Source organism: Molothrus aeneus, chromosome 15, assembly GCF_037042795.1.
Source record: "Molothrus aeneus isolate 106 chromosome 15, BPBGC_Maene_1.0, whole genome shotgun sequence".
NCBI lineage: Eukaryota > Metazoa > Chordata > Aves > Passeriformes > Icteridae > Molothrus > Molothrus aeneus.
The window spans coordinates 5,460,738-5,476,938 of NC_089660.1; the positions used below are offsets into that span (position 1 = coordinate 5,460,738).

At 43.1% G+C, this 16,201-nt stretch overlaps 1 protein-coding gene and 1 long non-coding RNA gene across 2 annotated transcripts; both read right to left on the reverse strand.

Moving 5' to 3' along the window:
* Positions 1-328: 328 nt before the first annotated feature.
* On the reverse strand, positions 329-8,315 carry LOC136563021 (uncharacterized). The gene is made up of 2 exons (XR_010784591.1): positions 7,493-8,315; positions 329-7,388 (listed from the first exon to the last, which is right to left on the reverse strand). It is a non-coding gene; the product is annotated as an uncharacterized lncRNA (long non-coding RNA).
* A 1,674-nt stretch (positions 8,316-9,989) lies between these two features.
* MRPL22 (mitochondrial ribosomal protein L22) lies at positions 9,990-16,114 on the reverse strand. Its single transcript, XM_066560160.1, has 7 exons — positions 16,062-16,114; positions 15,512-15,557; positions 14,280-14,415; positions 13,064-13,129; positions 12,677-12,754; positions 11,764-11,833; positions 9,990-10,719 (listed from the first exon to the last, which is right to left on the reverse strand). The coding sequence occupies exons 1-7, from the start codon at positions 16,087-16,089 to the stop codon at positions 10,508-10,510; spliced, it is 636 nt and encodes a 211-aa protein (XP_066416257.1). The 5' UTR covers positions 16,090-16,114; the 3' UTR covers positions 9,990-10,507.
* Positions 16,115-16,201: the final 87 nt, after the last annotated feature.

Here is a 16,201-nt window from a genome sequence, read left to right on the forward strand (position 1 = left end):
AAATTTCCTCTTATTTCTCAAGAGAAATACATGCCTCAGCCTTACACAAGTCTGCAAGAGCAGGAGACTCTCAGCTGGCATCCTTGGGCAGTGCAGACCCTTCCCCAGCCCTGTCCTGCAGGGGACAGAGCTCTGGCTTTGCTGGGACACTCTGGGGACCCTGGCCAGCAGCACTGGGACCATTGATCCAGGGCCACTTCTTGCCTTGCATTTTGCTTCTCCTGCTGCATGTTTTCCTGTTGTTTTTATTTTTCACAGACACCTGGCAAAAGAAAAACAACCCTGCACCTCACAGACATTTTAATAATTCATATTCAACTTCAGTCACTGGAAGTTTAATAAACAGGTTCTTATTAGAATACAATCACTTCTTCTAAAAGCAGGCAGTTTTTAGGAATGAAATCACAATAATTACCTGAAAGAATATGTATGAATAACAAACATTCAGTCCTCCTGTTTTCATTGTCTTGTTCATTTCCATGAAAGACTTCCCCACTCTGTTCCCCTTGCCTCTGTTTCAGCAAAGACTTTGCTTTTAATTGGACTGAATATTCAGCTGGGTTCAAGCCCAAATTTTTATGTAGAAAAGCTACTCATAGCAACCAGCTCATCCTGGAATCCATTAAAAATAACAAGAGGGATTGGAATGAGATTATTTCAAGAACTCTCTTGCATTCACAGGAAAACAGATTTATTGCTCTTGCAGAGAAGCTCTCCCAGGCAAGGGAGATGCAGGTGATAACACTGAGTCCTCTTGGTTTTTCCTCTTGTCCACAAAGCAAAACCATGAGGATTTCTGAGCTAATTTCATCCCTGAAAACCAACTTGCCATGCCCTGAGAGCCTGTTATCAGCACTGCCTTTTCCTGCAGCCTCATTCCTTCAGCCCTCCCTCGGGATGCACTGCAGGTCCCTGTGAAATTCCACCTGGCACTGAATGGAATCAATGGAGAATATTGCACAAAACCCAAAATTAACCAGATACTGCCATAAAAAACGCCTGCAAGAGCCAGGAAAGCAGGTTGAAAAGCTGACTGACACCCTCAGAGCAGGGAAGGCCAGCAGCCTCAGCATTGTGCTGCAACAGGGGGTGAGCCCATCCTGACCACCCACCCTTGGCCCAGTCACCCTCTCACGGGGCTCCAGTGAAATTTGGGCTCACAAATAAATTTGGGCTCACAGCATGTTGCCCTAAGAGCAGAGCACAGTGCCAAATTGCAGCCTGCCACCTCAGCTGCCACCCCTCTGGGAGGATGCAGGCTGTGTTTTCATTCCAGGGGAGGTTTTTTTAATTTCTCTCAGTTAAAAAATAGCTATTTTCATAAAAAGCATCTTTCCTGCCCTCCCACTCACAGCAAGAAAATGGAAAGTGATCCAGCGACTTTAGGTTTCTCCTTCTAGCTCCTGACAGGAGAAATTTTCAGGAAGAAAAAGAAACCCTGCTTTAACAAGATAATTAATTGTTTGGGGGGACATGTGTTGTGGAACTCTTGAATGGAAGAGAACACGGGGGTAGGAAAATTTTGACTTTCTCAACGGGGAAAAATAATACCTTTGTAGATCAGAGACACGCACACCCTGAGGCTGTGGCTGAATTTTTGAAGGGCAAGTCCTCAACTAAGACTTTGCTCACTGGCTGCCCTGCAGTGACCTCATGCAGCAGCCCCTGCAGGAGCCTTGAAGTCACCATCTGCAAAGGCAGGGGCTTGGATGCACACTGAACTCCAGGGCTACAAACACAGGGCAGCTGAAGGAGCAGCATGTTCTCCTGTGTCAGGTAACACATGGCCTTTCATGCTGCTCTTCAAAGCAGAACATCTTCCTTTGGAGCACAGGCAGCTCCAGCTTAGGGCTCTGGGGAAAGGTTTGTGATGGAGGAGCCCTGATTAGAAGCCAAATGAAACAGGGTGAATTTGTGGAGGTTTTAAGAACAAGTTTTATTGACTGCCATTCACCCTAAAGTGCTGAAAGTCTGCTGATCCCAAAGGTCTGGGCTGCCAAACAAAAGTCACAGGAGCCAAGGAGGTTTTCTTTGAAGTCTTGCTTCCAGTTGCTCACAACTTGCATTCCTCAAATGAAATGAGCTGCAGTTTGGCTCTCTGTAGATAAAGGTCTCACATTTGCACCATTCCCAAAGAGCTCCCAGGGCTCAGACATTGCTCTGCACCATGCAGGTTCCTGCAGGAGTAATCCCTGCAAAGCAAAGTGAAAGGTGAAGGTGAAAGGCACTAAGTCCCACATTTTCCTGCAGATCCCACATCTCAAGTCTGTTAGGATTTTTTCTCTAAGAGCAAACTAAAATGAACTGAACATTAGTGTGGCTTGGTTCTGTAGCAGATCTTTAGCTGATATAAATTAACAGAGCTTTGACCCATATTCCTAATTCACACTTCCCGCCAACCCAGGAACGGGGAGTGAAACACACTCAGGAGGAATGCAGTTAACAACAAGGTCAAGGACTCATCTTTCACCTTCCTTTTGATAACCCTCATGCCAAAACCAGAAGAGGAAAAAGGCATTTATTTCATTGTCCTGCAGTTCATTCACTCTGTGTTTTTTAAGAGCCTGTAACTTTGTGTTTTCTGCCAACTCATTTTCCCTGGTGCACTGGCAGAGAAGCACACTGAGCAAACACAAAAATCCCAAAAATACTGACCATGTTTGGATCTAACCTACTTTGGGAATCTGGGATGCAGAGGAAGTTGAACTGGCTACCCAGTTCCAGCTGTTTAAGAGTGCCCTGGCTTCTTTTAAAGCTTATTTATGTACAGATCAAACAAACAGACTTCCAAGCACTTTCATTTAACTTTGATGCCAAACTTTGATGTCTTCACCATTTACAGTAATCATTTTTATGTGCATTTAATATTATTTTTTTAGTCCAAAACACTACACATAAAAAGACCAACTTCATTTAAAATATGCAGCATTTTTGCTACTTGAAAACTCTGCATTTTTAATTTGTTTCTTATCAGCAGAGTACTTCTGGGGCAAGGAGAACATCAAGTTTTTAATGCCTTTCAGTTGATTTAAATTAATACTTTAAGTTTTTATTCAAAAGAGCTGACTGATAGAAGGGTGCTGACATTTTTTTCACACTCTTTCTCTGGCATGTGTTATGTGCAAAGTAATAGTTATTTCTTAAATGTTTGGTGCTTTATTCCATGATGAGTACCCAGAAGATAACATTTCCACACAGTTTAATGCACTTGGATCACTGCTCAAATGGCCAGGCTGGGTAGGAAAGGGTCCCAGTGTCTCAAGGTTAAGATTTGTATCTTAATATATCAAACATTTATTTTAGAGGCAAACACTACCTTTGTGTGCTTGGAAGCCCCATCCCCTCAAAACAACAAAGCAGGGAAGTGTTTCCCTCTTTGGTTCTGTGTCTCTGCTGAGCTCTTTTCCAAAAACATAGAAAGCCAGAAAGATAAGAGTGAAACTTTTAATCAAAAGGGGCCTGAATGATTTCTATTGCATTTAATAACCACTTCATCACTGTCTCTGCACAAAAGGAGTGTTGGATTCCATAGCTGACAGGAGTGGTGAGGCAGAGGACAGTCTTCAATTGGGAAGCTGCACCTCTCTCCTTTTAAAATCAGTGCAGGAGGAGTATCTGAAGTCACCTTTTCACTGCTGAGTGCTTCTCCTTTAGCCCAGGTAGCTCAGAGGCTGGAGAAATCTGGTACCTGCAGGATGGAGCTCAGACAGCAGTCACTGGGATGCAAACTCAGACTATTCCTGCTACAGCTACCACAGTCACAGACAGGATCTAGAAATGCCTGGAAAATGGGGAGAACTTAGAGGAGGAACAGTAATCACACAGCCAAGTCCCACACAGCACAGGCTACTGCAGTATCAGCAGCACATTTTTACAGAATGAAAATATTATTGCCATTATCCATGAGGGCAAAGTACAGGGCAGAAAGTTTTTCTCTCTAGGGCAGATGGAGGACGAGGAGAGCAGTGAGAAGAAATCATGAGTAAAATAATTGGCTGCCTGCATTGCACAGTTGCCACAAAATGTTTATGCTGTCAGTGCCATGAGGGTATTGACTTGCCAAAGTCACAGTTGTGCCAAGGAACTGTCAACCACAGGGGCTGCTGTTGCTTTTCACCTTGTGGGTGTATGAAGCACCCCTGGCTCATCACCCCCATTGCTCTGCTTTCCCAAGAACCATATCAGAAAGATTTATTATCAGCCTCCTCCTGAAACCTAGGATTTTGGCCCCTGTGATTGCTATCAGGAACAAACATAACATCTGAGAATATCTCTGAAAAATAAAGATAGGATGCTGTGTGATAAAGGATCTGAATTAAGTTTGTGGAGGTTTTTTTTTTTAAGTGAGTAATAAGTTGGAAGCTTCTGTGTCAGAGAACAAAAGACCTGTTGTTTTTCCCTGCTGTAGATAGAAAGAAATGTTAATATCTTACATTCAGGCAAAATGATACTGAGTTAATTCCAGGAGTGTGCTGGAGTGGGGCAGAAATGTCACTTTATTAAAGCAGTATTTTGCTTTTCCACCTCATTTTCCAACTAACTTCAACAAAACACAACTTGAAGAAGGAATGATGCCTTTGTTTTTTATCAAAGCAGACAGATGTAAAAAAGAACTCCTAAGATACCCAGAAGTGGTTAACTGAGCACAGGGAATCATTGCAAAAATTCTATCAGGAAGCCTCCCTTATCAGCAAGAAATCACATTAAAGAAGGGCATGCTCTGGGAAGGAAAGCCATGCACCACACAGCAACTTACTCATACATTACATGTGTAAAGAAAGCTTCTGAGAGCACCATCCTGAGAGCAGCTGCAGCTCCCTGCAAGTCCCTGCTGCTCTGGGGTGGTGAGCACACTCAGCACACAGCAGGCTTCACCTCTCATGGCAATCTCAGCCCAAAGCCAAACTGTTCCATGAATAAAATCCCTGCATACTAGATCAGGACACGAGAAGATTGCCCGTGTTGCTGAGAGATTATCAAGTGAATAAATCTAGCATGTGATAGATAAAACAAATATCCATTAAAAATACAAATCTCTCAACACTAGGAAGAGAAATGCATTCCCAGCACAGACTCTGAAAGCCTTCAAAAAGACAGGCATATCCAGCATCAGACCAGATGGAGAAGATGAACAATAATTGCTTTCCAAGCATCCATCCCCACAAAAGCAGTGAGTACAGGCCCCCTAAAGAGACAGATAATAAGAGCAAAAGAAAAATGAAGAATATCTGTGAAACACCTCGGACTTGATGAGAACAGCTGGGAATTTCTGCTATGAAGTGTGACATACAGAGACAAATGCAGACACCTCTGGCTACTCAGCCAATAGTTGAGTTGGTATCGCCTTGATCTCAGAAATTTCCACTGACTTTTGGAGGTAAGAGAGGTGTAACTGCACCAGACTTCTGATTCTTGCTCTTGACTCCAGTCAGCCCCAAGTAAATCCCAGTTTCAAATTATTTTGCTCCTTTCCTTCGCTGACTTTGGAATCCACCTTCCCCTCCTAAGGGCACCTCAGTTCTGGTTGTTTCACACTCAAATTTCTCTAGCTACACCTTGGTCTAGAAAATGAAAATTGTCTTGCCACATTCACCTGTCAAGAGAGAGGGCAGCAGCACAAGCATAATTAAATAATTATTTAAATAATAATTATTAATTATTTAATCAGCCACTTGTGGGGGTTTCTGGGCTGGTGCCAGCTCTCCCTTCAGTTTTTGGACAAACACAGTGTGAGGGGAAGGACTCCTGTGCACTCTCCCAGGCTGTTCCATTACACCTGATTTATAGCATGGCACTACTTGTTCTAGCCCATAACCTTGAGCTTGTAAAATACACAGGGGAAAATTTACTAACTACTGAGTTCATCTTAATGCACTGTTGGGAATCTTAAGGGGGGGAAAAAGAAGGGAAGGGGTTGGGCATCTAGAGGAGCTGGTTTTGAACAGCAATCCTGTACTGGCCCAGTGCAGTGCATCTCACTCTGCTTCCATTTAAATAAAGTTTTAATTTACACAGCCAGCATCCAGTAAGGACCCATGTTTATCTTGCTCTGAAGGTGATAATCAATAGGAGAGTTGTAGACACATTTCCCAGCTTATTAGCTGTGCACATGGATGGAGTTTCCCACAACAGCATGTACAAATGCCTTTACTCCACTCTTAGCTGGCATCAGAGTTTGATTAATAACAGAAGACAGAAAACTGGTTTGCAACTTTTCTATTAGGATAGAAAATTGTCACCCACATAGCAGACAAATTCCTAGCAGTAAAGGAGTGTAAACAGCACAGCACTGGGAGCTGGATCATGGGTGCCACAGGTCCTTTACCACCCAGCCCCTGATGGCTGCACTGCTGTGCAATACACACAGGCACCACCCACACATCCAGAAGTTATTCACATGCTCTGCCCCACATTTTGTCATTGTTTTCAAGTGTAGACTTTTAGGTTAATTTCCTCGGCTAATACTCCTGAGGTGAAAGTCTAATTTGCCCAAGAATGTCTAATTTCTCCTTGGCTCGTTCCCTTCAATGGCAGCCTGCCCTCTGTACTAATGTACAACTTCCTTCCTTGAGACAAGCAGAGAGTGTTGATGTTACAGAGTAAATACAAAATGAGCTCTGCATTCACTGACTATTCCCAAAAGATATCTTGCTCCTTACTTCAGTCTAAGTACTCAAAAGTCAGTCCCTGAAACTTTCTCTTCAAGTTATTTTTACCATGTAAGGCTCCAGCAAACAGCAACTTGTGTGATTATTTCTGCCATTACAGTCTCTTACTTTGTTCAGCTTTTAATTATTTTAAATTACATGGCTGAAGTACTGCTGGATAGATGTCATTCAGCAATAAAGGCTTGTTCTTTGAAGAGCCTGAACTAGGGGCCTTTTCAGCAGGATTGTAGCTCATATGCTGGGGAATGTCACACTCAGCTTCTGTGGTTCACTGAGGACATTAGGAGTAACCTTATTTCTATTCAAAGCAGAATTGTGTTTGCAAATTACTTTTCAGCCTCCCAGCAGTGGATTCTCATAGGGACTGGCAGGAAGCAGTGACTCCTATTGCTCCTTCACTCCAGTGACTGAAGGATTTCCCAAGTGACAGCACAGGAGCGTCACACAGCTCCAGCTTGTGCCAACAGGATTTGTACTGCACAACCTTGGCCAAACCAAGTTCACAGCAGGTACAGCAACACAGCTGAAGCACTGGGCACAGCTGTCACCTGTGTCACTGAACACACCTGTGTCACTGAACACACCTGTCACCTGTGTCACTGAACACATCTGTGTCACTGAACACATCTGTCACCTGTGTCACTGAACACAGCTGTGTCACTGAACACACCTGTCACCTGTGTCACTGAACACAGCTGTGTCACTGAACACAGCTGTCACCTGTGTCACTGAACACACTTGTGTCACTGAACACATCTGTCACCTGTGTCACTGAACACAGCTGTGTCACTGAACACACCTGTCACCTGTGTCACTGAACACACCTGTGTCACTGAACACACCTGTGTCACTGAACACAGCTGTCACCTGTGTCACTGAACACAGCTGTCAGTGCCCAGGTACCAGCTGAGCCCTAATGAAACCCAGCTCACCACAGCAGCTCCCAGCACACACCTGGCCAGAACCAGCAGTGCCCAACTGTCCAGTCACTGACTCTCACACTCTCATTTATCTTCCATGTTTAAAAAGGATGATGATCATTTTATAACTACAATCATGAGCCTTTCTTACTCTACCTTTGATGAACCACCTCATTAACAACTGCCCAGAAGTCTTAAAAAGGAAAAAACAAACAACCACACACATCCATAAAGATATCAGGCTGCCTGACTAAAGTACTTCTACCTTCTCACTGGATACTTCAAAATGTTTATGAACAAGCCCAACAGCAGGTTTACAAGTTTCTCCTCAGTTAAATCTCACATTGCTCTCTTCAGATTTCCCTGAAGCCTCACACCTTCTCCTGTACTTGCTCCTTCTGCTGTTTCTGTACCAGCAGCACAAACACCCACCATGGTGAGTTTACAGTGCCCCCAGATGTTTCTCATGAAATCAGCACCAAGTTGAGGCCTCACTGCCTCCTCATCCCTTCTGGTGACAGTTCATTTTAAAACATTCCTTTATAATAAATGATCTGCTAAAGGCTTATTGCAGTTAGCATGGAATTTTGTGTCTGAATCTGTAGCAAACACCTAACTGAGGTGCAGATGTACTGTAATTACCATGAAAGCACAGTAGAATCAAACCTCTAAAATTTATAAATATACAATTATATGTAGTACTTGTCAGTATAAGGCTGTGTCACTACAACTTACTGAACTGGAAAAGGTTCAGTTCCCAGCATTCTGATGGATCTACCACAGAAACCACTCCAGACATTCTCAGCACCTACCAGGGAAAGGCAGGGACCAAGGCAGCTCCTCACCTCACCCCATCTCCCACCACTCCTGGCACAGACACAGCTGTGGAGCTTCCTTAGCCTGCACCATAAATATCAGCTCTGGGTTATGCATGTTTAAGACAGCAGAAAATGCTACCAAGGCACAGAAGAATACTAAAAACATGCCAAAAATGAGTTTTCCCACTTACTGTCTTAAGGAAGAACACAAGAAGCAACAACCTTGCTTTTTAACTGAAAAAAATTTAAAGCCCAGGTCTGTTTGTTCAAAGGACTTTCAGGGCCACCAGAAAATCATAAAGGAGCTGGAAAATAAATCTTCTCACTTCTCTCTCTGTCTGTGGATTCATAACCAAAGTAATGATATCTCTAAGGATACAGCCTTCTCTGGAGGTCCAGAAAGGATCTGAAGCAAAACCTACAGCATGCAGAAGAAATAGGTACTGGAATAAAATACCTAGAAGCCAGGTTTTAGATATTTACATGTGTCTAGGTGTAATATATATGAATGCTTATTAAACTTGGATTATTGTGCAATTCTTTAGTCTTCTCCCAGATCAGTGATCCCCCAAAAGATTATAAAAAATTCAAATTTGCCACAACTTGTAAGAGATTCACTGTGACAGAGGAGTGTAAGGGCAGCTGGCAGAGCCCAGCACAGCTGTTTATCACAGTACAACAGAAACAGTTCTTCAAACACACATCAGGGACTGCAGAGATAGAGAGTTTTATCAGAACACACCTTTCAGGCAAGTTACTAAATCGTGGCTTTACAGCAAGAAATGTGTTTGAAAGAGCACTGCAGAGTTCCAGATTGCAAATAGGCCCCCATTAAAGGTACTGAGCTCTCAATGTGCTTCTAAACATCATGAAACCCTTTCTTTAGTAGCCAAAAGAAATCACTCTGTACTAGCCTTTGTCAAGACAATAAAAAAAATTGTTTCGTTACAGGAACTTTGCCTTTCCCATCAGCCAATACTGATCAAAGTAAACACATGTAAGAAAAGCTACCATGAGTTGTTGCAGTAAAAAGAGCCAAATGAGGTAAGCAAGCTATCTCCCACTCCAGTGTTACCAGAATGGAAAAGAAAGGTCTAAATATCAGACATTTACATGTACAAGCAGCTGCTCATTCTGTTTTTATGCTGATGGTCATCAATTGTGACCATCTTGATGTGAAAATTTGACTTGAGTGAAATGAGATTCCCCCTATCAATCTCAGTCCTCTTCTCTTCAAAGAAGTAATGATAAAAATGGGATTGTTATCAGAGATCTGAAAGCCTGATTTGTATAAGCAACAAGCCATTCCATACAAAATCCATGGAGTGTTTCACTTTTCTCCATGTTACAAAAGCAATTTGTTTCCAGACAATGCAGAATTATGCACCAAAAAAAAGCTTTTCTCCATATTTTGCCTATTACCCACAATGAATTTCCAGAGAGAACAGCCTGAACTCCATGCCTGTATCAGATTATTAATGCCACGGGCAAAATCCAAGAGTTTGACCATTCTGGAAGTTTTCACTGCCACTTCCTCTCTGACAAACTAAATATTGCCACCTACTGACTGCCAGAGCCTGAACTTCCAAGGATTTTTTTATTTCCCTCTCCCAGACACAATTCCCAAGACACACAACGAAGGCTGTCACAGCCCAGATAAGCCAAAAATTAATGTCTGATATTCTAAGATATTATTGTTACTTAGTTTTGTCCACTGTTACTTGTTTTCTTCCAATGTTGTAACTACTTTAAGATGTCAAATTTTAGTTTGAGGTTTGATCTTGCAGCATGACTGTCAAGCACACAGTTGTTCAGCAGAAGCCTCACCATACATAGCAGAGACACCAAGCTGTATAACAGCACCATATGTTTTAGATTTGACAGTCCAAAGTCGAGCTTGAATGCTGTGGTCCAAGTAACTCAGAACAAGTAACATCTGCTGCTCCAAGATTTTTCCATACCCTTACCTTGACAAATAAGGAAAAACCCATGATTTTTCTCACATCATCCAGCAGCACCAAAGATATAACTAAACCATGACTTTAATTATTCCTTTACACAATTGCCCAACATGAGACACCTATACAGCCACTGAAGTGTGTCACAGTGTGTGAACCAGGGTTCTGTTTCTCAGCTGCTGCACGTATTCCTTTGCTTGGTCAAAGCCAGTCCTTGGTGGCTCTGGGGGAGGAGGAGGACCTTCCACCAGCTTCACAAAGTAGTGGCACCTGCTGATTTTCATCATGCCAAACATGCCCTTGCCGTGGCACCGCAGGCGCTTCACGTAACGGCCCCTGCCCGTCTGCGACTCCGCTGAGGAAACAGGACAGGGAGAGAAGATGGCTCAGTCGAGCACAAGCTGCTGCAGCTGCAATAAAACACCTCTCTTGCCAGGGGATTTTTCATGGCTGCTTCTAGGAAGTTAATTCTACTTGGGATTCTCCCCTCCATCTCTCTTCTGTTACATTTAGCAGATCGCTGCTACAGAGCAACCTGTGAGCTGCATTAACGCTCTTCAGGAGCACCAAAAAGGGGAATTTAGAAAGCAGGCACACAAAGATAAATATGTGCTGAAGGACAAGTCACACTGAGCACTTACTAGATTATACAGCTCTTCTGGAGGTGGTATTCATTTCACTGCCTTTCAGTAGTTTGTCTCATGAATTCCTATGAAGTCTTACAGACTTCATTTTCCCTCCTTTCTGCCTTTATTGCATTCATCACAGGCATTTTCATTATCTGCACATCCAGTCCTGCACTACAGCTCAGCCTTCTTGTGGCAGAGGCTTGGAAGGCTCCAAAGAATTCTAATCAAATCTCTCTACAGTCCAGGTGACTTTAAGCTTATGAGGTCAGTTGAGTAAAATTTATCCCCTATGAGACAAATGGGAATTTTTTCTATGGGCCTCAAAACACCTAAGAGCAAACATTTCACTAACATTTTCTAGGCTAAAAAGCACTTTAGTTATTATCCTGCAAACATCTACATACAAGTCTTTTTATTAAGAAGTTTACTGTCATTACCCCTTTACTTTTATACTGTGTCTGGAAGTTTAACTTTGATTCTGCAAATCAAATTGTACCAGCCCCAGACAAAGCTTCCAGCATCTCTGACTGGCAACATTAAAAACTAGAAACTGCTTGCAGAAATTCCATTCTCAGATGGATATATCCATCTTAAAAATGCTGCAAACATGTGCCTTTCATGTTTTGGTAAAGTTAAGTTTAGCAGGAACTGTCCTCTATTCACTTCTGGTGATTTCAAGCATCAAAATCTTATTAAATATAACACAGTTTCACAGGGTAGGATAGAGTAGGATGACATTTTTCTAATGCACTAAATTAAAAAAAATGTACCTATGTGTAAGTTTGATTTGAATTCCACATTGTGCTTTCTTACTGCCATTTCCTGTGCTTCTAACAGAACCTGTAACAAAAGGTAAAGAAATTGAAATACTGAGGAATTTAAGCAATGCTATTTCTTATCTCTAGATAACATGAAAGAAATTGCAAGTTTAAGTCAGTTATAGAAAAAGTATTTTATAAAGATAAAAACTGTTAAAAGACAAGCATCTTTTACATAAGGATGTTCCTTGCATAGAATGAAAAAGCCTCAGGACAATTTTATTACATTTTTGGGGAGGAGAGGGAGTGGAAAAGATGGTTTCCACCAGCATTTGTCAGCCTTCCCTCCACAGACCTTTGTGTAATTAGATATCTGGCTAGAAATAAATTCCAAGGTAGGCAAAATGAACTTGGTCCATTCAATCTTTTCAGCTAATACAGGACATTTCTTTGCCATAATTATACTAGAAGTCAACACTTTAGCCAAGAAAATGAGTAATTTGAGAATCCAAACTACCACAGTGTATTCAGAGCTTTTGTGCCTTTACAGAACTCAGTCCTCTCCTCAATAATGTCCCTCATCTCTTACAGTTTAAGAACCAGAGCACACAGATGTAGCAGCCATTAGTGACCAGGATTCTGCACCTTTCACCATGAACTTAACACCAAGCACTGCTGGAGAGCACACCCACATGGAATTTATCACCATGCCAAGTTAGAACAGCCAGCAAAAGTGACCCCAACATATTCATAAGTCACAACATTACATGACTGTAACAAAAATATGTTGTTAAGAATGTGCTCCCAACAGGCTTACTTGAAACACAAAAACCACAGAAGCAGAAACACCTCCAAACTTCTGGTGACAGGTATTGATTTTAAAGTTTTCTGGAAAGCATGAGTGTTAAAGAATACTGCTATTTACCTCTTTGATCACCTTTGCTCCCTTTTTGTCACTGAATTCCAGCTGAGCGAGAGCCTGATCAATGGACATTCCTTTTATCTGCAATCAAAGTGTTAAAATTAACTTCTGCATTTACAAGTATTTCCTTTCTCTTATTCAGAAGACAACATTTAAATTATACTGCTATGATAAAAACAAAAATATTGTCATTTCCTTAATTACCATTTCTTCAATGTAATACCTTACAGCTAAACCAAACTAAAGGCATTCCTCTCCAGATCCATGCTCACCCCCAGGACTCTGCTATAAATGTGCTGATTAAACTGTGATTAAATGAGGCTCTTAAGACAAATAGAGCAATTAAATTTTGCATTCTCTCAAGTACAGTACAAAGTACTCTTTGCTTACCAGTTTTGCCAGATACCACATCTTATCTTTGCTGTATTTTATTTCTCTCCGACAGTGATATATTTCCTAGGGGCAAAAAAAAAAAGAAGTTAAAGGATGAGTAATTTTGCTGTGAAAACAGGAATGGAGCATCCATGTCTGCTCCACAATCTATGTTCTTACTAGGAATAAAATAAGAATGTCTCTGCCTACTATGAGAAGAGCACATAGCTTTGACATTTGAAACTGAAAGAACTAAAAAAAGATGCTGGCACACAGGAAATTTAAATTTAATCTAATGACAGTTTATAAGCAGAAGGCCCTGAGAAGGATAATCAGAAGGTTTATCACCATCTTTTCCTCTCATTCTCCCCACTTTAGAAGCAAAGATTGACATGCCCATTCAGCCTTAAAAATATTACCCTGCTGTCAACTCCACTTACTGGGAGAGCAAATAAACAATATCACCAGAATGAACTTAATTAGCCCTGGAGAAGTGAAGAGGGTTTCAAGTTTGGCACAAAGAGCTGCCTCCACAGACCCATTTTACATTATTCCTAACAGGGACCAGCACCAGCTGGTAGAATCTAACATCAATACAAATTTGAAAGAGATGGAACTCTTGATAAACAGGGAAAACACTGATTTAATAAACAAGTCTGTCAATAGCTGCATTTTCACACACACTGCACCAGTCAGCACAGCCCACAGCAGGGATTTCTGTGTGCTAGGCCACAATGAAAAAGTGTTCACAAAAGCAATCAATAAATGCTCATGGCCCACAGAATACATGCCTAAAAAACCCCATTTCTTTTCAGATGTAAATACTTTTACTTTGCTGAGCTGGGTGTCTAACAGAAGCCACAATACATCAATTCCTAATGAAGAAAAATAAGAACAATGGAATTACAGAATATCAGCTCTTGACAGTATAACTTCTACCTCCTTGTAGTTCAGAAACTTCTACAAACAGAGGATGGGCCCCTTGCAGCTTGAACCACACACTGAGTAAGTGAGCAGCCCCCGTAACTCAAGGCTCCAATATAATTTAGAGATGGAAAGAATTCCAAGTGATACCAACTTCTACAATACAGCCAAAAACTGAATAAAATCCTAAAAAATGAGCAAACAAGCTTTCAAACTAATGCCTTGTGCAGTCACCCTGTGCAGACAGTGACAATCTGTTCAGAAATTGCTAAACATTCTCAGGTTAGGACATGCTCAGGTGCATCCTTACAGCTGGTCTGCGAGGCTCTCCAGGCAGCTGGGGAGGGTAAACAATCCTGTTCTTCTTCTCCCACTTCCCAATCTTCTGCAGGGATGTGCTGGTGTGGATGCAGGACAGAGGAAAAAGGCTCCCAGATGGCAGCCACCTGCAAGACAAGACCTCAGCCTCAGCTGCTGAACACAAGAGTGCTTTGTCCTTGCCCAGTTTATCTGGAAAATTGTGAACTTGCTGTCTCAAAAAAGAGAACCAGCACATTTGTACACTCAAAAAACCAAACTATTGAATCCTTTGTAGTTTATGCTGAAAGGGCTTTTTAACTCAGCAAGACTCAAGCTTCTTAAAGCAAACCATGAATGTTGGCATGGGATTCCACATGAAGTGTCCTCAGACTGTCACACAAAGTCACAGCCACCTCTGTTCTGATGCTCTCGTGGGGTTCAGGACTCACACAAACCATTTGTACCTTTCCCAAGGTACTTTCTATATTTATTTCTTTTACCAACAACACATTTAGCAGTGAAATTTTCTAGCTTTTCAAGGGGCTGAGTATCTCAGAGCATTAAAGGTTTATAAACATTGGGAAATTTGAAAAGAGAGGTGTTCTAAACCAGTCCCAAAACACAATCAAGTCAATCCAAAACCCAGACAGCTGACAGCAATAAAATCAATTTTCAGGCAGTTTGCTCAGCTCAGATTCTGAAAAACCAAGCTGGTTAAAGCAGCAGTGGGCAGCCACTGGTGACTACAAGAAACAGATAAGTTCAAGACCAAATACTGTGAGTTTCCCTGAGCCTTGAATGTCTTTGTGTGTGTGGCCAACCTGTGCAAAGCATCTTAAAAACAACAAACAGCCAAAAGAGCATTGTACACCACTGCTCACAATAATATGTGAGAGGAAATTAGCATAACACACATATTTCAATGCCATGGAATATTTTTGCAGGTATTTGCAGGGGCACAGCTGGCAGTTCCAGTGCTCCTACAGCACAACTGTGGGATTCCTCCAGAATGAGGGGAAACTTCAGCAAGTAAAGACAGCAGTGACTGGGGAGGGACACCTCTATCATGGCACAAGCTCTGAATACACAGAAAGACACCACAGGGGCAGAGAGTGAGCTGTGTCCACAGCTCCAGGGTGGGTGAGATGGCCAAGCCAGGGCAGCCCAGAGCCCAGCCCCAGGTGCCCAAGAGGGCAATGCCTGTCCCACTGCCCGGGGCAGGGGTGACAGGGCCAGACTCACCTCTCTGGCCGTGCCCAGCTGAGGAGACCCCGTGCCCAGGCAGCACCTGAAGGGAGGGGAAGGGAAAGTGAGGGAGGCATGAACAGAATGGTAAAATCACAGCATGGTTTGGGTTGGAAGGGACCCTCGCCATGGCCAGGACACCTTCCACTGTCCCAGGCTGCTCCCAGTCCCATCCAGCCCAGCCTTGGACACTTCCAGGGATCCAGGTGCAGTCACAGCTTCCCTGGGTAACCGTGCCAGGGCCTCACCACCCTCACAGGGAAGAATTTCTTCATAATACCTAATCTAAACATACTCGCTGCCAGTTTGAAGCCCCCTCATCCTGTCACTCGGCTTGCAAACACTCTCACTCCATCACTCCTGGACGCTCCCTTCCGACACTGGAAGGATACAACTTGTCACCCCGAGGCCTCTCTTCTCCAGGCTGACCAACCCGAATTCCCCCAGCCTTTCCTCACACGAGAGCTGCTCCGTCCCTGCGATTAACCCGGTGTCCTCCTCTCCAGCGAGCCCCTCCCAAAGCAGCGCCGCGTCCCCTCAGCCTCACCCGCGCTCAGCGCCCAGCGCGCCGCCATCTTCCCGGCCGCGCTTTGCGGCAGCGCCCCGGGCGGGCGCACGGGCAGGGGCGCGGTTTGCGACACTTTGCGGCGGAGTGCGCGGCGCTCGGCGGCAACGCCCGCAGCACGT

What these genes read in the sequence shown, in the direction of transcription:
- MRPL22 (XM_066560160.1), bottom strand. Translation starts at nt 16,089, where the DNA reads ATGGCGGCGCGCTGGGCGCTGAGCGCGG. An exon ending in AGCTGGGCACGGCCAGAGAG is followed by an intron (nt 14,416 to 15,511) that starts GTGAGTCTGGCC and finishes CTTGTCTTGCAG; the next exon opens with GTGGCTGCCATCTGGGAGCC. An exon ending in GAGCAAAGGTGATCAAAGAG is followed by an intron (nt 11,834 to 12,676) that starts GTAAATAGCAGT and finishes CTTTTGTTACAG; the next exon opens with GTTCTGTTAGAAGCACAGGA.